General features: G+C 41.9%; 1 protein-coding gene and 1 long non-coding RNA gene across 5 annotated transcripts in view; one reads left to right on the forward strand and one right to left on the reverse strand.

The window, feature by feature from the left end:
- Positions 1–10,505, reverse strand: part of LOC140906357 (uncharacterized) — a 34,264-nt gene extending 23,759 nt beyond the window's left edge. For all 3 annotated transcript variants that reach the window (XR_012157078.1, XR_012157079.1, XR_012157077.1), the window contains exons 1-4: positions 10,418–10,505; positions 5,893–5,970; positions 4,769–4,947; positions 3,825–3,898 (exon numbers count right to left, since the gene is read on the reverse strand). This is a non-coding gene — a long non-coding RNA (uncharacterized lncRNA). The remainder of the gene's footprint in view (positions 1–3,824; positions 3,899–4,768; positions 4,948–5,892; positions 5,971–10,417) is intronic.
- ASAP1 (ArfGAP with SH3 domain, ankyrin repeat and PH domain 1) overlaps positions 1–20,572 on the forward strand; it is a 329,105-nt gene that overhangs the window by 39,076 nt on the left and 269,457 nt on the right. For both annotated transcript variants that reach the window (XM_073330123.1, XM_073330124.1), the window contains exon 3: positions 11,034–11,163. In XM_073330123.1, the coding sequence (XP_073186224.1) occupies positions 11,034–11,163 (130 nt within the window). The remainder of the gene's footprint in view (positions 1–11,033; positions 11,164–20,572) is intronic.

Below are 20,572 nucleotides of genomic sequence, written 5' to 3' on the forward strand. Positions count from 1 at the left end.
GGTCAAAATAATAGTTTTCTAGTATTTGCTACCTTTAAAAAAAAAACACACACAAACAAACAAACCTAGATGCTGGTTCATGGCGATACCAGTTGTAATATTTGACAATTCTTCCTTTTTTGTTTTTTTGCTAGTTTGGACTAATCACAAAAGGTACTTTTCAGGGGAAGGCCAAAAGCATTACTCAATAATCCCTTTTAGATAATTATGACTTTAAACACACAATAGGGAAAATATTAATATACATAAAATATTACACTTTGCATTGTATAGATATTTCAAAGCTGCTTAACAAAAGGAATCTAAAAAGTAGCAGTTTGTCCCTCGTGAAGTGCATGCTGATCTGGGAAATAAAGCTCATTTAACTTTTAAAATAGCACACATTTGAAATCAGCCTGCAAGGCATTTGCAGTGCTGCTAGGACTTGTGTGGGGGTTTTAAAGAGCAGACTCTTATTCCTTTTGGTGACGTAGAATGTAGAACAGCACACAGTTGTCTAAATATGCTTTTGTTTATTCAGTCTCTGAATGGTGAGTACTCTGTTTTAAAGTTTGCACTGTACTTCATTAAACTACAATAAGCTACATTCAGATTGCCTGGAGATCCTTACTTGAACCCAGGAGTGACTACAAAATTCAGGGTTAAGGCTGAAATTTGAGCCTCCCTTCACTCACTAGATCCAGCTATTGTGACACGAGTCTTTAGTCTACTTTAGAGCCCTGAGTGGGGTTGGCTGATCTCATATCAGACAGGTAAATGGAATAGCCTAAAAATCAGATTAAATCCATATTTTTATAAAATTTTTCAAAAAATACAACAGCTATACAACTAGGTATTTTTAAAAGCATGTTATTTACCTGCTAGGCCATGCCAGTTTCTTTTTTATTAAAGTTTGCTACTGCATATGATTTTAAAAAATAAACTGACATGGCCTAGCAGGTAAATAACATGCTTTTAAAAATACCTAGTTGGATATGGATTTAGGATAATTTTAAAACAAATTCCAGACTATTCCTATTAAAAAAAAAAAACTACTTCATGAAAAGCTAGCAAAATTTAAGGCATAAAAAACTTCAACTAATGTTTCAAAGGCCACCCTCCCCCCCTTCCAGGGTGTCAGAGCCCAGGCTCCAACTTGAACCCAGTTGACTACACTGCAATTTTATAGTCTCAAAGCCCAAGCCCCAGCCAAGCTGAGGGTCTTTTATTGCAGGGTAGACATACCCTAAGCCAGAGCGGGCACACTTTTTGGCCTGAGGGCCACATCAGGTTTCTGAAATTGTATGGGGGGCTGGTTAGGGGAGGCTGTGCCTCCCCAAACAGCCAGGCGTGGCCTGGCCCCTGCCCCCTATCTGACCCCCCCTCCCGCTTCTCACCCCCTGACGGCCCCCCCAGGACCCCTGCCCTGTCCACCCCTACCTGTCCCCTGACTGACCCCCACCGCCCCATCCAACCCCTCCTCTCATTCCTGACTGGCCCCCCCGACCCCTGCCCCATCCAACCACCCCTTCTCCCTGACTGCCCCGAGAACCCCTGCTCCTGACTGCTCCCCGCTGCCCCATTCAACCCCCCGTTCCCTGCCTTCTGACCGCCCCGACCCCTATCCACACCCCCGCCCCCTGACTACCACCCCAAACTCCCCTGCCCTCTATCCAACCCCTGCTGCTCCCTGCCCCCTTACCGCGCTGCCTGGAGCACTGGTGGCTGGTGGCGCTACAGCCGGGCTGCCCAGAGCACCAGGACAGGCAGCTGCGCCACCAGGCTGGAGCCAGCCACACCACCACGCAGCACAGAGCACCGGGTCAGGCTGCGACTCTGCAGCTGCGCTACCCAGCAAGAGCTCGCAGCCCTGCTGCCCAGAGCATTGCGCTGGTGGCACAGTGAGCTGAGGCTGTCAGGGAGGGGGAACAACCGGGGAGGGGCCGGGGGCTCGCCTCCTGGGCCAGTAGCTCAGGGGTCAGCAGGAGGGTCCTGCGGGCCAGATGTGGCCAGTAGTTTGCCCACCTCTGCCCTAAGCTATCCAACTGCCCTGTTCTAGTTTAGAAACAGAAGCATGGCTTAATCTATATTGTAAACACCCAGGACTTAATTTTAAAATCAAACCTCTGAGTTATGGCAGACCTTTGTGTTCTGAAACTGGCATGCTTCAAATGCTTCAGGTTTTGCACATAAACAGACAAAACAGATTTATTTATTTATTTATTTTAAAATTTATAACAGCAACAACAAAATTGCTCCCAAGCTGAAACTTTGTGTGCCAAGTTCAAGTCTTGAGTGACTATTTTTAGGAGAGTTATAAATTCCTGGAAATAGAGTTTATATAAAGGAAATGCAGATATATCATTAAATGAAGTGGTTGGAGGGGCCTTTCTTATACTTTCTCATATCTGTAGACTCATTTTATCATCAGTATAATGATATGCCGTTTAAGAAATTAAGCAAACAGCCAAGTGTGTTCATTCAACACTATAAGACATCTCTTGGATTTCATCTGCTTGAACTCATTGGACCCGCAGATGTGAATGTTTGCAGGATTGGGGTCTTAATGGGATAAGTTTAGGACACATCTTCCTATGGGTTTGTGTACAGCCCAGAACAGTGGGGCCCTGACCTTCATTAAACCATGAGACGCTGCTGTAATACAACTTCTGCTACTGTTGGGTCGGAATTGGTTAGAACTGGAATGAAGTTTGTGTCTTGCATCTGCACCTCACTAACTTCATCTGGAAAATAGCCCTTTTAGTTGCCTGTGAGTCTTTTGTTTACTGAGACAAGCAGTGCTTAAATGCTTTGACCTGAGTGCTTCTCATTGTTACATAATTTTTAAAATAACAAAATGACTGAATAATAAGACTTTACTCTTATAGTATTTTTCATCTGTTGATCTCAAAGCACTTTAACTCAAGAATTAAATTTTATTACATCCCCATTTTACAGGTGAAGAAACTGATGTATGAGGTAGTGAATTAGAATCATAGAATATCAGGGTGGGAAGGGACCTCAGGAGGTCATCTAGTCCAACCCCCTGCTCAAAGCAGGGCCAATCCCCAATTTTTGCCCCAGATCCCAAATGGCCCCCTCAAAGATTGAACTCACAACCCTGGGTTTAGCAGGCCAATGCTCAAACCGCTGAGCTATCCCTCTTCCCCCATTGCCCAAGGTGACCAGGCTGCCTGACTCTTAGGGTATGGCTACGCTGCAGCTGGGAGCATGCTTCCCGACATGAATAGAGAGGCAAGCACTGGCTTGCTTGAGCTATCACACTGAAAACAGCAGTGTAGCCAGAGGTAGCACAGCAAGTTGGGCTGGCCACCCGAGTATGTACCCGGGGGTCCAGTGGGCTTAAACTTAGCTAACCTGCGGTGCTGTCCAAGCTACCTTGGTTACACTACTATTTTTAGCATTCTGGAAAGCACGCAACTAGCTGCCATGCAGAATGTAACCTTAGGGTGTCTGCGTTACAGCTGGGAGGTATAATTTCCAACTCGGGTAGATGTACATGCATTAGCTCTGCTTTTCCTATCATGCTCAAAATAGCAGTGTGGCACAGCAGCATGGGTGGCAGCTGAAGCTAGCTGTGAAAGGACCTTGGACAGGCTGGCAGTCAGCTGGCTAGTCCAAGCCATTGCCTGTGCTTTCGCAGCCACACTGTTATTTGTAGTATGCTAGCTCAAGTAGAGCTAGCATATGTCTACATGAGCTGGGATTACGCTTCCCAGCAGGCGTGTAGACACACTCTTAGCCCAATCCCTTATCCAGTGACCACACTGCCTCTCTATGTGGGCCTGAATTTGCAGGTTCTAGGCAGCCAAAACTCGCATTACCATCAGTGTTTGTTCAATTGCCCCAGCAGGACTGCGGGATCTGCTTAGATAGGGATGTAGCACAATCACTCCCTCTGTAACAGACAGAAAATACTGAAATGTTTGCAATATGGTTTGAAGAACTATTTCAGTTTTTTATTCTGGAGAAGCCTACTGCACTTGCTGCCCTGAAACCTGTTAATTGTGCCACAGCTTTCTCTGTTTTTAGTCAGCACAGTTTCTCATATTGAAAACTCAGCCTGGCTACTGCTGCCCTTTTTCAAGACCTGTTGCTATCACTTTCTAATACAAAGAGGAAATGGACCAGATTCAGGGTTATACTATTTTCCCCTTTCATTATGCAAATGCAATTCACTGGCCTTGTTGATACACATGCTAACCAATATTTGCATTTCTCCCCGTCAACTCCCCAGCCCGAGCACATCTGTCCACACCATACAAAATGCCTGGGCAGTCACACCATGGTTCAGAACAAATTTGATTCAAGGAAGAGTAACCATTTTGCGGCTCCTTGCTGTGCTAGTCTTCGCCAATGCAGGGGGGTTGTAATTTATGGTGGTTGCAGGCATAACAGTCCCAATAGGGACAGTCCTTCTACTATTGTCCCACAGCGCACTTGTCACTGCTTAGGTGGTCTTTGCGGTTTACTATCTGCACTCCAGTCCAGACAAGGGTCAAGTTTGCCAGAAGACAAATACACCAAGGAGCTCAACTCATGGCTGTTTTCCCAGCAATCAACTTTAACAAGATTTTTTTCCCTTCATAAATAGGGCCCTTCAAGGGAATATACTCTGGGGTTTTATCTTCTATAGATTCTTTAAGGTAAGGGAAAGCCCTGTTTAATCTAAGCTCTTTCCCCTCATCCCACAATTATCTTTCCTGTGAATTAGAGAGGGTTTCTTAAAGGGAGCATCTGCAATCAAAGAATACAATATTCAACACACCTACAGTAAGAACAAGGGAACATCTTCTGTGGCATCATCCTGGTACCACTTGGGGTTAGTTCCTGTTTGCTCTGTTTTTATTTTGGCAGGATACCGAGGATCCAAAGAATAGACCATTGCTGCTTGTTGTTACTATGAGTCTGGAATGCCATTATGCAATTGTCTGTATGACTCTTGATCTTTCATGACAACACCAAAAACAAAGGCACAACTAAATCAGCAAATTAGTCAGCTTAATCTCATGTAACTTAATGCTCTACTTAGTTTTCAGGGTTTTTGCTTTCAACTGCTTTCTGACACAGCTATTTGAGGGCATCCACCATTAGCATAAGCCCCTATCACAGGATATTAAAGATAAAGTGGACAACATGCAAAATATGTAATCAGTTGTTTTTATTTGATCTTTTTCATAAACACATAGTATTAAAATGACAGAACTTAATGTTACTAAAATGTCATCTATAATGGGAAAACAATGGATCCTTTTTTCCTATCATATTAATATTGAAAGACTGTAAAAAGGGCCTTTTTGTTTACCTTGCTATTACTGAAAATATGCTCTGAAACGGAAATAGTAATTTCCAAGATAGTTGCCTATGTTTCCTTATCTAATTTTAAACACCAAGTAAAGAAAAATACTTCAAGTTGTCAGTTTGAAAATTGAAATCAGCTGATGCCAGTATCGAAAACAACCAGACAGGAGTAACAAAAAAACATTGAGGCAGCTTATGTATTCCACAAGCCAGGCTGCTGGATGCTGTAACTCAAAAACACATCGTGTCAATCAGAATTTTGATCAGATTTTTGTTTTTTGTATATAAACAGTTTATGTGAGGTAGAGCGACAGCTGCTTTCTTTGACTGTAAAGGTACCCTATTATTAAGTGCCAAAAATAACAATAATTTCAAAGGTTTGTTTGTAAATGTCATATCCCCTAGTCTCCTTAGTGAAGGCAGTTTACAATTTATCACATAGGTTTCCTTATAGCAAATTAGCACCAATGTCAATATGTGGTGTAGGCTTCAACATTTAAAATAGATGTAGCCTTTCACTGTGAGTACATGGTGCATTTCATGTGAGATTAAAAGTATAAACATGCTGTATTTAAAATACATTTTTCTTACCTTTCACACAAGGTTGAGTCAGCTGCTTGAACATGCTGGTGCTAGGACACTGTTTCTGAAGGTGAAATTGCTCCTGAACTGAACAAAACATTTCAAGCTCAAGCACAAAGTAGATGATATTATATATCCTTATGTAAATAATAAATAACAAGAACATTCAAGCTTTGTGCGACCTATTTACAAAAATACGTACTGAATCTTGGTACAGCTGATACCATACTTGCAAATAACAAGCCAAATTCATCCTTGCTTTAATTTTATGTATTTATTTAACTGTTCTTGTCTGCAGCCTCAACGTTCAACCAAAATTATAACAGTTGCAATTTTAGACATATTACCGGATATTCTAATGCACATAGATATACATGTGTATTTCCTCTTAAAGGTAGTGGAAGTTCTTTGCATGTTATTATGAGACTTAACCTATACATATATAACCATAATACTTTATGTATATAAAGTTTTTCTTCCTGAGAGATACCAAAGAATCCACTATGAAAATGCAACCACCTCTGGGATGAAATGGTGTAGCTGTTTTAAGCATAGAGCAACGCTATACAATAGATTAGAACAAGAAGAGAAGAATAATATTGAATACTTTTGATTGAAACTGAAGAATACAATTATGCAAATTGGAAATTTGTTTTATAATCTGGGCATCCTTCTCTCTAAAACCATTATATGCAGCCTGTGTCTGAATGTTGCAATTTCTTCCTGTATAACATCTCCGAGATCCAGCCTTTCCATTCCATCCACACACCTAAAACACTTTTATCCACATCCTCCTCTTCTTGCACTTTGACTATTGAAACCTCCTCCTCTCTGGCCTTCATACCCTACTTATATCCATTCAAAACACTGCTGTAAAGATCACCTTCCTGGCTCATTCAATCTGATCATCTCCCTCCTTGCATTCCTCCTGTCTCCGTTTTTTTCCACTTCATCATGAACCAACTGTCTTTCACTTTAAGGCCCTTCTGGTCTACTCCAGCCCTACCCATCATCTCTTACGTGCTACAGAGATTTAAACTCCCACTGCACCAACAGTACCCTCCTTGATTGCCCATTTGTCAAAATTTTGGATAAACAGTGTTGTGCTTTTTCTGATGCCTCTACATTAGACACGGTAAGAACTTGCTGTAAATATCTGTAACACACTCTACGTTATCCTCCTTTTAGTTTCTCCTAAAAACCAACCTATGTCATGATGTTTCCAAAATGCTTCACAATAGTGAGGCAAGTGGTATGCTGTGACTGCTGTTTATTACACTGGTCATAACTGCCTCACAGTAATTGTGTCTTCACACTGTCTGTCTTTAAATGGGGATCTTTGGGACAGGGACCATCTCTTTGTTGTATTTTTTGTTCTGTGTCTAGCACAATGGGGCGCTGGCCTCCAAGAACTATGGTGATACAAATTATCATAATAGCATCAGTGATATACAGCTACCATTTACACAGGCATCTTGATTGTAAGACCAGATCAAAGATACTGTAGTTGATTTACTTTTTCTTTCCTGTCTTATTAAGAACAGCCTATTGAGAGAGTTCATTAATTAAACATGGACTCAGAAAGCACCCAAGCAGTGGAATTACAGCATTTTGAAACAAGAGCTCCAATCTTTTTTTGATAAATGCTGTTGTCTTCTGTACCCACCAGGGACTTTCCACGAGGGCAGTTGTGACAAGCCTCTCAATGCTGATATTCAGAATTGAAAGCCTTAGGCTACAAAGAAAATGTCAAAAAAAAGGCTAGAAACAGCAGACAGCTACGATCTATGTGCTACTTGTAATCCATCTGTGAGCAAGTCCCAGGGCTCTCTAAAAGGGACAACAGCTGGTCACCTTCAAAGAGAACATGGTTACAAAATAGCTCCATGATTTTTTTGTTTTATTACAATCCCATTATTGTTAGTCCATTGTTTTGTGTGTGTGTTTTGTTTTTGAATGGTCTTGGCCTCATCCTGCAAAGTACTGAGCAGTACCTGTGAATTCAGTGGGAGCTGAGAGAGAACATTGTATCTTTCTGGATAGGTCCCTTTTCTAGGGAAAATTTGAACCCCACTTTTCTTATGGCTCTTAATTCTCTGTCTCACTCTCTCTTTAAAATCCACCCCTGCCTCTGAAACATATAACCAGAGCCTAATCATCCTGTCAGCTGCATGAATGCAACACTCAGCTGACTGGATGATCTGGCCCAGGCACTCTGACTCTATGGCTTCAGTGGTTGCAGGTTTTCAGAAGCTTATATCATCACTTCAGTTTCCAATGCTTGTCCTCTCCCAACAAGTCTGTGCTATTCAACTGCCTGACTCTGCCAGCTTACTAGTGAAAAGTACATGAGAGTGAGTGCTCCTCCTCGATGTAGGGCTCAGTCTTACAGCCCTTACATCTATGTGGAGGAAAGCCAGGCCATGTGAATAAATACACATGGACTTCTGCTGCTAAGGCACCATGATCAAAGAAAGAAACTTGTTCAGTCAGGACTGTTTCAGCACTGCTCATATTTTTCTGGCAGGGAAGGGATGCAAACCATACTGAGAACATGTATTTATGGGTAGGCACAAATCAGATACTTCTGGTTTTAATATTTATCCAAAAATTGCAGTATTATATTGATTTTTTTAATTTTTTTAAAATGTAGGAACACTTTTAGGATTACATGTGAATCCACTTTAAAACCTACGTGTGATTTACAGCCGTGTGGTTACTTATATGGAGTATTACGTGAAGAAACTTTTGAATGGGCTCATACAACTAACTACACAATGTTCATTTTAGGGAAGTTTTTAAGAATACATGTGTTTACTTCATTCTCAATGTTCCGCTTGTATTGTGGCAGGTCATCGGAAGAGCGGGGCTCCACGCAGCATAATATACAAATCTGATTGAAACAGCAGATGCGGTTGGTGATTATTCAGGCCTCGTAAGCCTAAGCTTTTTTTTTTAAAAAAAGGCATATACAGAAATAAAAATTTAAGAGAAATTTTAAAAAGCACCTGTTCTTTTCATTAGGTTAATTCCTAAAGTTACATGGGAAAACAATGCAGAAAATGTATTTTCCCTTATTTAGAAATATTACTGTATTTAAAAATATCACCTCTGAAAGTTTTATGGGTTATATAACTTTAGACATGAAGTTGCTAAGTGTATCCCAGAAATGTATGGTTTTGGAAAATGTCAGGCTACTCCTTCTGCTGTTTTAATTTATCCAGATGGGAATAATGGTGATCTATGCAATACAATAGTCTTTTCAGTATTAAAAATACAGGTATAGCTCTTTTTGAAAGTAGCATAATTTTCAAGGATTCACATATATAATTAACTTTATTTAAAAATGTATTGTTTATATTTTGTGATCATATAAACAGGTGCCCCATATGTCTTACTATCAATGAAAAGTGGAGGCTGTGGGGGAGAAAATCAATATAATCAGCTTGCCTGGACTATTTAATCAGAAACATAATCTTATTGAGATATGAAATATCTTAATTTGCCCCTTCCCCCCATTATAAAATACTTGCAGCACAAGGATTTATGAGTGCTAAAAACAGCAAAAGCATTTTAATTTGATGGCTGTGATGGACATTTAAAAAAAATATATATCTACAGTCTTGCCCTTGAGATTTATCTTCAGCTGATTAGATAGCTTGGGATTCATCCAGGAACTAGACTAGCAATTCATTGATCTGTGCCTTGCTGGGTGACAATCATATTAACTAAAAGAAAAGGAGGACTTGTGGCACCTTAGAGACTAACCAATTTATTAGAGCATAAGCTTTCGTGAGCTACAGCTCACTTCTTCAGATGATGCCAAGATGTTGCTGGAATTTAAACTTGTTCTTATGTTTGGTCAGACTATTAACATGAGATGATATTCCTTACGAAAGCATCTTATGGGGCTGTTTAAGTAATACAGAATAACTGTGCAATTCTGTCAGGAGGGGACTAGACTATATGGATGGGGTAGAGCTAGCATGGGTCAGACTGGTGAAGGAAGACCATCTGTCGTGTCAGAGAAAATGAGAAATCTGTGGGCAAACCCTGCTCAAATCTGTCCTACAGCTGCTTTTTTTTTTTTTTTTTTTTTTTTTGTGCCCAAGGCACAAGGAAGGTTGCCCGCTTCCTTGTGTTTGTGCTTTGGCTGCAAACAAAAAGACAAACAATAGCTCCCCCCCCCCACCCGCTGCGCAGACATGCTCTCCCACGTCTATTTCCAGCCGCACAGGACAAAGCCGCTGGCTCCCACGGCTCAGCCAGGAGAGCCGGCACCGAGCCCGCCCCAGTGCCCGGAGGGCAGCGCGTGTAGAGGGGATGCCGGCGTTGCTTTGTGTGTGTGTGTCGGGGGGTGCCCAAGGCCAGCCCGGGCTAACAGCAACAGCGAGTGCCCATAGAAGGAGTAGCGCCCCTCCCGGCGCGGCTCCGCTCCCCCTTCGACGCCCTCAATCTGTCTGCCGGTCTTACACTCAAGGTCCTAACCCAGGGAGGCCGCCTGCACGAGCGCGCGCGCGCGCGAGGCTCCAACCTGGCCCGCAGCGCGTCCTCTTGGTCCTCGCGCGGGGCTGCTCCGGGGTGGCGCGCGCACCCCGCCGTGGCCGCGCGCGCGCGCGCGTGTCGGCCGAGTTCGGCGCAGGCGCAGAGCACTTCCTTGTTTGCCCACGTAACGGCTGCGGGAGGGCGGGCTGCTGAGCCGAGTGTCACTCACGCAGTGGCTGTCAGAGGCGGCTGGAGCCCGAGTAACTCTCCGGAGCCGCCAACGCCGCCGCCCCCCCCCCGCCGCCACTTCTCCGCCGCCCCCCTCCCCGGCCGGGGGCGCAGCCGGAGCCCGCACAAGTTAGTGCTCAACTTCCCAGCCCCCTCCCCGGGACAGCGGCGAGCGAGGGGTCCCCGGGCGAGGCGCCTCCTCAGCCCCCGAGCCCGAGCGGGAGAGCTGGCCGCAGCACCCCCTGCCGGCGCGGGCGGGCGCTGAGGCGGCCGGAGGGAGACCCCCGTCCGCAGGGAGCCGGGCAGAGGAGCTCCTGCCTCTCCGGCTCTGCTGGTGGATGCTCCGTGTCTCGCTGTGTTGTATTTAACCCCCTCTTTCCCCTCTCTTCTTCCCCCCCTCCCCGCCCCGCTTCTGTTTCCTCGTCTTCTCCGGGCAGGATCATGCCGGACCAGATCACCGTGCCCGAGTTCATCGCGGAGACCACGGAGGATTACAACTCTCCGACCACCTCCAGCTTCACGACCCGGCTGCAGAACTGCAGGAACACGGTCACGCTGCTGGAGGAGGTAAAGAATCCCCGCCTCGCCCCGCAGAAACTGTAGCGGGACAGGGGGGAGTGGCTCCCCCAGGCCAAGGGGCTAGAGGCGGTGGCATGTAATATACTCTCCTTTCAGTCATGCTTTTAATGGTGGTAGCCTGCCGCCAGGTTTCATCCTTCACATGCACGCAACGCGCCTTTTAAACCTCTGAGGGCTGAAGCCTGTATGTGTCAAACAGTCAAGGTTGCGTGAACTTCTTCAACAACAACACGCAGATTTTGCCTTTCTGTGGTGGCGGCGGCAGTAGAAGAATTGTCTGAGGTTGGAGGAATGGAGGCTGTATGCTCTTGGGCAGCATAGTGGTAGATCCATTCTGCTTGGCAGGGACCAGCAAAGAATGTGATGGCCGGGGGAAAACTGCAGAGGAAATCTGCTTCAGAAGTGAGGCAGGGTGAAGAGATGAATGTAGAGTGAGGAGATAAATTGGAAAGAAACTGTGGGTCAAGGGAAAGCAAAATGATGCAATAGAACTGTCAATTTGGTTTCATCCCATTCAGCCTAGCAGTCGGAAGTTATACATATGTTATTGGTACTTAAACCTACTCCCCTATTTGAGCAACTTGGAAGGGTACTCAGGGAACTGGATGTATTGTGTAGTTGCAGAGATGGCGTTGTTGCATCTTGTGATCTGCATCTGTCACTTGTGACATCATGATTTTCAGTATGTTTTTATAATGAATGGGACAAGTGTAGTAGATATTTTAGGGACGAGACTGACAAAAAAAAACAATGTAAAACCTTCTCTTCCCTATATTAGGTCAAAGTTGATAGCATATTGCCATATAAACGAAGTGAAACGTTTATTATCTTAGTTTGAAAGTTCACAGCTCTCAGTTCCCTATGATGATTTTCTTAACATTACAACTCACGTGTTTCAAGAGCTACATACAGACTAGAAGATAGATTGTGTTGATTCTCTCTATATTACAAAATTTTGCTGAGTGCTACTAGGAGACAAAATGTCTTGTGTGGCATGCAAAGGAATAGTATTAATCATGACATTCTTTTGGTAGTCTTGTGGATACAAAATGTAATTCTGTAAGATTACAATTAGTTAACGTTCCCTATGTTCAAAACTATAGTGGAACTATTCTTTTCTACAATAACTTTTAGGTAATAGAGTGGTAATAGAATTACTGGATGAATACAATTGCGTTAACATCCCTTTTATTTTTAAATCTGTGGCAGTGATCAGCCTTTAATATAACTTATTTCTCACTTGAAGATTAATCATTTCGTAAGACGGTATGTCTTATACTTGTACACTTGTACAATTGTCAGAAATCTAGTTTGTTCTGCACTTGACAATATTGCACCCTTCTGTTTTCAACAGTCTGAAATAGGGACAGTCATTATTATATACGTTTGGTAGTAGAGATTATGGTTCTTGAAAGCTACGTCTCCAAAGGCAGTGATAAGAGTTAAAGTAAAATTTCATAGAACTGCTCAAATCCAACATTGATATTCTCTTTCACTGACAACTTTTAGGGTAAGTATAGATGTACTTCAAATACAATATAACATTTATGTAATATACTGACAGTCTCAGTTGTGACTTTCCAGTTAAAAACAAAATAGGTAGGAGACCCTATTCAGCAGTCAGAATAGATAAGTTTAATGTGCCATAGGTTGCACCATTATGTAGTGATAGTACAAATCTTGGACCTTTGGAATATATAATATCTGTTTTTGTGAAATACATTACTTTGTATATTGCCTTTTTCAGTAATGAGCATTGTTTATATTTGCATTGATAGTTTGGGGATTTTTTTGTGAAACTATATATATTCTGCATGCTTTATTTAATAGATCAGCACTTTAGGTTAAATTGGGTTACTTTTGAAGTTACAGTAACTTTTAGGAAAGTCTTTATTGAGGGGGCAGAGGGAGGAGAAGGCAAACCAGTAAACCGTTCTGTTGGGTACTTAAAAGATGTTTAACTTGATTCTTAAGTCACAGAAGTTCGGGCATGGGGGTGGCTTGCAAAGAAAGTGAAAAGTTTAGATGGGTGGATTGCCCCATATAAAGACTTTGTAGGGAAACTGCATTCTCACTTTTTTTTTTAAAAGTGATAGTTTGTTTAAAAACTTGGTTGATCCACAGTAGGAGAATTAAACCTTTCGACATGACCCGCTTTGTGTAGTGCCCTCCCAAAATTAATGTAATGCCTACCTTCTTTCTAATCAACAATTGCAACAGTATTCTGTCTCATTAAGACTGTGACAAAACTGCTCTGATTTTATTTTTTCCATATTCACAATCAGTGCCAATAAGACATCATTGAAATGTGAATTCCTCATTTCCATGTCATAACTGATGGCCTGTATACTTAAGTGGGAGAAAGGGTAATGGAATTTATTGGCTAGCTTAACTAGGGTTTCCTCATGTACTTTTTCCCACCATGCAAGAAGCCAGAGTGTAGCTTATTTAACTGCCTCAGTACATTGATATGTATTCATTTGTGACTCCTTTCATATCATGTTAACTGGATTCCAGAAGCTAGTGGAGATTCGAGATTTGGTGAATCTTGCCCATATGCTCAGGGTTTAGCTGATCACCATATTTGGGGTCACGAAGGAATTTTCCTCCAGGGCAGATTGGAAGAGGCCCTGGAGGTTGTTCGCCTTCCTCTGTAGCATGGGGCACGGGTCACTTGCTGGAGGATTCTCTGCTCCTTGAAGTCTTTAAACCACAATTTGAGGACTTCAAAAGCGCAGACATAGGTGAGAGGTTTTTCGCAGGAGTGGGTGGGTGAGATTCTGTGGCCTGCGTTGTGCAGGAGGTCAGACTAGATGATCATAATGGTCCCTTCTGACCTTAATATCTATGAATCTCTGAATCTATGATTTGATAGGATGGCAATATTAAGCCTGGGATCATGTGAAAAATTAGAGAAGAAATTGTTATCAAATGACACCAGTATATATATATGCCATAATTTGGTACGTTTTTAGCAGACGGTGAACATCACAAGAGAACATCAGAAGACTAAGAAGGACTCTGTGAAGTACTCTTGTGTATTTCAGTTTTCTCTGTAAATCATATTTAAGTAAAACTAAATGTAATGTGAGATTCTGTCAGTGAGAAAACAGCAATTACACACTTGTACAGAGCATGGAACCCTTGTAGTCAGTAAAGTTGAGCACGTATTAGTTCAAAATCTTAAATTCACTTTGAGACTGTTTGCATTTTGCAATATTCTAGTAAATGAACTTACTGGCAGGAATGTCTGTTTTAAGGTACAGTCTGTTTTAAGAGAATGTTACAGAATATTAATGGAAAGCAGATTTTAAATTTCACAAGTGTTTCCACACAAAAACCTGATCTTGTGAGTTCTTCTCATCTCGTCAGGAAACTAAAACAGACTATGTGAGCTCTGTAAAATCAAAACTGCTTGAATCTTAAATACTAGTAAAAAGTATTTTATCAGATAACACATGCAAAGAGAATTGCAGGACTCATTATATAAACTAGTAGTTTAATTTAAAGTATCTGAGATTATCTAAAGTAATTATTTCATCAATAAATTGGGATTATGTGGTAATTCCTACTAAAGGTAAAATAATGGGTGTTACCGATATTTACATGTTTGTATTGATAGGAGAATGAAGGATTTAAGAGAAAATTAAATTTTGTGGTGATTGTTTTTGTTCAACAAAACTTGGAATTTCTTGGTATTTTCCTACAAAGATTTTTCTTGACATAATGTTAAAGTCACAGAAATATCCTTGCCAGAGCTATCATTGTAACGTTATTTTTTCTGTGGGAGTATTGCACAGTAGTTTATATATAAATTATATACAAAGTTGATGGGTCATTAGAACATTGTGTGTATGTAGTCATACCACAAGACAATATACAAATTATTGAAGGCATGGGATAGGATAGTGTGTGGGCACTGGTTGTGAGTATAGATCTGATCTGTTCAGGTGTAGTCTCTCAGTTTTGTTCTTGGCAAGCATGCTTTTAAATCAAATAGCCTGATGAACCAAATTACTGAAACAGTTAATTTTCTATCATTAAAAGTAATATGTGTGAATTCAGTGTTTGTGAAAAGTGCCAGCTTATTTGAATCTTGGGGAATGAAAACAGCTATTCAGAGCACAAGTTTCAAATGTGCAGTAGCAATGCAAGGCTCTCTCCACTACCTTCCCAATGTGCCTCAATCCTAAACTGGAGGAAGACGTCTGCAGTGAAAGGGTAACTTTCGGTCATCATGATCACACGGTGTTTAGTCTCTCTTTTAAGGCTGACAGCTGGTGCACTATATGTGTTTTTGGTGGGGTTTGTCAGATGGTCACTTGTATATTAAAACTAGACCACGACTCCAAACTCACTCTATATGGGCTGATAAACAGCCATCAGATTATGATTTTCTGTCTCTACTGACCTGGTCTGGATTTGAGCTTATGACATAGCCTTCACCACTAACAATTGCTTCCAATGACTACTTTACTGTAAATTTCTGTAGCACTCTTGCAATTTGAGTTAAATATCACTTTTCACTGAATAGTAGTAAAGAGAAGTTTAAAACTGTGAGCACTTTCTCAGGTCTGCAGGATTTTTCAGTAGTAGTAATCTCATAAAGCCATATTTGTAGGTAAATTTAGGAACTGCTTAGATGGGATGAAAGGTGATGTTGGGTAACTACAAAACATGAGTGCCAAAATAATTTTCTGTTTCACGTGTTTTGCAGTCTGTTCTGGTCTCTGGTAGAATTTTGTTGTAATATACCATAAAAGCACTATGAACATTTCATATCTCTATATAAAAATGTTAATACACTAATACAGTGGTTCTCAAAGCTAGTCTGCCGCTTGATCAGGGAAAGCCCCTGGCGGGCCGGACCGGTTTGTTTACCTGCCGCGTCCGCAGGTTCCACCGATCGCGGCTCCCATTGGCTGCAGTTCGCCGCTCCAGGCCGATGGGGGCTGCAGGAAGGGCGGCCAGCACGTCCCTTGGCCCATGCCGCTTCCCGCAGCCCCCATTGGCCTGGAGAGGCAAACCATGGCCAGTGGGAGCCGCGATTGGCCGAACCCGCGGACGCGGCAGGTAAACAAACCGGTCCGGCCCGCCAGGGGCTTTCCCTGAACAAGCAGCGGACTGACTTTGAGAACCACTGCACTAATACACTCTCCATCAATAAAATAGTAAATAGATATTTAATCAAATAGACTAGAACTAGAGTACTTCATGGTCCCAATTACAGCACAGTATGTGACAACTTAAAAGAAGCAAAGTTCTGAAAATTTCTCTGCTGCAGTTAAATGTTATATCTAAGATGAGACAGGAAAGTGAAATGTTGTTGTTTTTAAAACTTGTTTATCCTGTGCTGCTGGTCACTTTCTGCTTTAGTTTAGAAAGACATTAAAAAAACAGGATTGTAAAATGACACAAACTGGCAGGATGACTCCAAAGCTCATGTAGTGCTAAAACTACTTCAAATTCATTATGGTGTAGGTAATGTGACTCTGTATGTTAGACATTGTAGCATGCCTATAGTTAAGAACATAAGACGGCCATACTGGGTCAGACCAAAGATCCATCTAGCTCAGTATCCTGTCTGCCAACAGTGGCCAATGCCAGGTGCCCCAGAGGGAATGAACAGAACGGGTAATCATCAAGTGTGATCCATCCCCTGTTGCCCATTCCCAGGTTCTGGCAAACAGAGGCTGGGGACACCATCACTGGACCTATCCTCCATGAACTTATCTAGTTCTTTTTTGAACCCTGTTACAGTCTTGGTCTTCACAACATCCTCTGGCAAGGAGTTCCACAGGTTGACTGTGCATTGTGTGAAAAAATACTTCCTTTTGTTTGTTTTTAAACCTGCTGCCTATTAATTTCATTTCGTGACCCCTAGTTCTGAGAGGGAGTAAATAACACTTCCTTATTTACTTTCTCCGCACCAGTCATTTTATTATAAACCTCTATCATATCCCCCTTTAGTTGTCTCTTTTCCAAGGTGAAAAGTCCCAGTCTTTTTAATCTTTCCTCATATGGAAGCTGGCTAATTTTACCTAATACTTTCCATCATAAGACCCATGTTCGCGGTTGCTTGTAAGGTTGCAAAATCAAGCACTCAGCATTAGGAAGTTCCAGAATTAAGACTGCCCCCTAGTATATATGTTAAGATAGTCTTAAATTAATATTAATAACTTCAATTAATATTAGGATAGTCTTTAATTATCATGATCCCATGTTTTCCACAGAACCCCTGCCTTAATATAACCTTAATATTCTTTTAACATAGCTTTTTATATGTAATTGCTTATTTTACAGTAATGCCTGGAGGTCCTAACCAAGTCAGAGCCCAACATGACAGCGTCTTGTAAAAACTGTAAGAAGTTGGTGCTTTGAAGACTTACAGTCTGAGACCCTGATCATGCAGGCATTTATGAATAACTCTGCCCATGAGCAAAGCCATTGGGTTCAGTGGGACTACTCATATACATAAGTGTTTGAATATTCAGGGCTGAAATTTAAGATGTTTGAAGTGGGTATAACAAAAATGTGTGTGCATGAGTGGGTGGAGGTGAGGGATTGGGACACGGGGAGGACGAAGTAGCAGTAATACAAAGATACTTTTCTGAAGAGTGACTGACTATTTGTTGTGGCTTTTCAGACAAACATCAGTTCAGAAGTAGTAGTCCCAGCTTGCCGCCTGTTTAGCCTTTATTAGCTGGTAGTATTCTGTAGACATCATAGCAGAAGTCATTGAGGAAGTATTTGAAGGAAGATAAGATAGTGGCTGTGACAGATATGGCAACTTCTTGCAATATCCTTGAAGACTTTATTGTATTAAGTTTATGTATTAAGGTGGGCTGGGATTGTATGTAACTTCCCTAGGAGGTAGATGTGACAGATGTGAGGCCTGGGGAGTGTAAAGGAGTTCAAAAGATTATATTGAAAATGTTCCAGTCAAGTATGGACTTTTGGGGCAGTAGGCATGAAGTGAATTTCCTGGGGAATCCATAGGGAGAGCTTAATGCAAATTCCCCAACTCCAGTTATGCAAAAACCCAGCCTCTTGAAGCAAGCCCTGAGGAGAGGGTCATTGTCTGCTGCTTACCAGGCCTGATCTGTATAAAGAAATGGCTGATCTGCCCAGCCTTTGTTCTGGATCTAAGACAGATGAACCTGTAACCATGGGAAAAACCCTTCTGTGAGTTTAAAGGGAATAAAACCTACCAGAGCTCTAGGCTGAAGTTGGAGGTGATCTCTGGTAAGCTTTTTAGTATGTGTGTAGTTTCTTTTATTGTTTTAATATGTTTTTTCTGTAATGCTTTTACCTTAAGAATAAAAGTGCTCGCTTAGAAGGAGCAGTGTGGTAACTTATAACTATGGGTGGTATGTTCTTTGTAGCCCTCAGAGAACAAGCAAAGTGCAGGCATTGGCCGTTTTAGGCTGTCTGGCTTGCTGGAGATATTAGTGCAGCCTTAAAATCCCCAGTCAGAAGGGAGTGAGATGTGCGTCTCTGCACAAAAATGTGGAAGCAAGAGCTGGAAACCCTTCTGTGGGTGCCCTTGAGGGATCACAGAAGGGGAACTCAGGTACAGTTACCCTGAAGCTGTGACAGTGCCTTTACAGATCATTTCGGAGAAGGCATTCTATGCAAATAGAAGAAAGCGTAAAGATGCATATGGGGCAACTGGACAAAGCAGCAAAAAAGCAAACAAGGCAGCTGATGTTAGATAAATTATTAGAATGGACAGAAAGGGTGGAACTAACTGGTGGAGGGCCTTAAAGTAAAGGATGAGAAGCTTGTATCTGATGTGGTAGAGAAAGGGAAGCCAGTAGAAAGACTTAGAAAGAGTGTCATGGTCAGAACGATGGGCTGGGAAGATTTTTTCTCTATAGGTAATAAATGAAACCCAGTCGCAAAGATCAAATACACTTGAAGGAGACGAGGCATCTGCAGTCAAGAAGCAAGGTTAGGGTCCATCAGAGTTTTGGCACTGTGGACAAAGAGAAAAGGCCAATCCTATGAATTGTTATTTAGGCAGAAATGGCAAGATTTAGATACCATATGAATGCGTGGTTCTAGAGACATGGCAGAGTCCAAGATGACATCTAAGTTATAGGTGTGAGTGACTGGAAGATTGTTGGTATTAACACTGCTTGAGAAAGGGGGAACTGGTGAGGGCTTGATGTGGGGTGGGGAAGGAAGGATGATGAATTGAGCCTGGGCCACGTTAAGTTTAACATAATGATAGGATAATGAAAATGAGATCAGAAAAACAGGCTAGGATGTGGGTTTTGACAGAGAGGGACTGTCAGGCATAGTGAGGCATTGACATAAAAGACGGTAGTTGAAACCAGGTGAGTAGAGAAGGTTGCCTGCTGATGGGGTGTTGAGAGAGAGAGGAGGAAAGACCAAGCACTAGATTTCAAGGGCTTTGACTAAGGGCTTGTCTACCCTTACAGTGCTGCAGCTGACTGGAGAGGGGATTAGGTTGGTATAACTGTGTCGCTTAGGGGTGTAGATTTTCCATACTCTTGATTGATGTAAGTTGGTAGAGTAGATCAAGCCTAGTTTTTAAGTCAGCTGCTTGTATTCTGTTTCACTTCCATCCAACAGAGTTGGCATAAAATTGTTGTTCTGTAAATCCACAGCTTTGTAGCAAGCTTGATGTCATGATGCCCTCATAAAGGGTGCCGAAAACTGGCAGCAGCTTCTGCTGTATGAGCTTCCTCTAGCATTGTCTGTCATGCTGCCTAAACTTTGCTGATTAGAATTTACTGTTCTGAAACCACTGGGAAGTCTGTTTTTGAGTCGCTGGTTAAAGTGGAAAGCCATCTTTCTTTGACTTTTATTTCTACTAAAGCACACGCTTTCCCCTGCACTACTGTAACATAAATCATAAAGTTCTAATTTGTTCCAATTTGAAATCCAAAAATAAGTTACTTAAAATATTGACTATAAAAGATCCCAATAGTACAAAATTTAAAGCAGGCTTTTCTAGCCTTTTTGCAATTTGTAGCATGTTACCAAGCAGTCCGGCATCGTGGCAGTGCTTGTGGTTAGTTACGTAAGAGCTAAGTTTAGACACTAAGCTATACTTAAGTTTCAAAGGAGTGCTTTAGTACATATGTTCTTGATAGTAAAACATCCAAAAAAAGCCATACAGGAAATCAAAAGCCTCTTTGCTTCATAAAAGAAGTTCAGGATAATTATTTTTTTATTGCTTAGCTAATTCCACACCAAATAAGTAAAACCAGGTATATGATTTCTCTAAAGCAAGTGAGAAACAGGGACAGCACTCATACAGGTTTTTCAAGAGTGACTTCTAATCAGGATATCAGAAATATTGAGGAAGGGAAGAGGCTGCTAAATCCTGTCACATACTTTATAATTACATGCCACAGAAAAATGC

This window comes from Lepidochelys kempii, chromosome 2 (genome assembly GCF_965140265.1).
Source record: "Lepidochelys kempii isolate rLepKem1 chromosome 2, rLepKem1.hap2, whole genome shotgun sequence".
Lineage (NCBI taxonomy): Eukaryota > Metazoa > Chordata > Testudines > Cheloniidae > Lepidochelys > Lepidochelys kempii.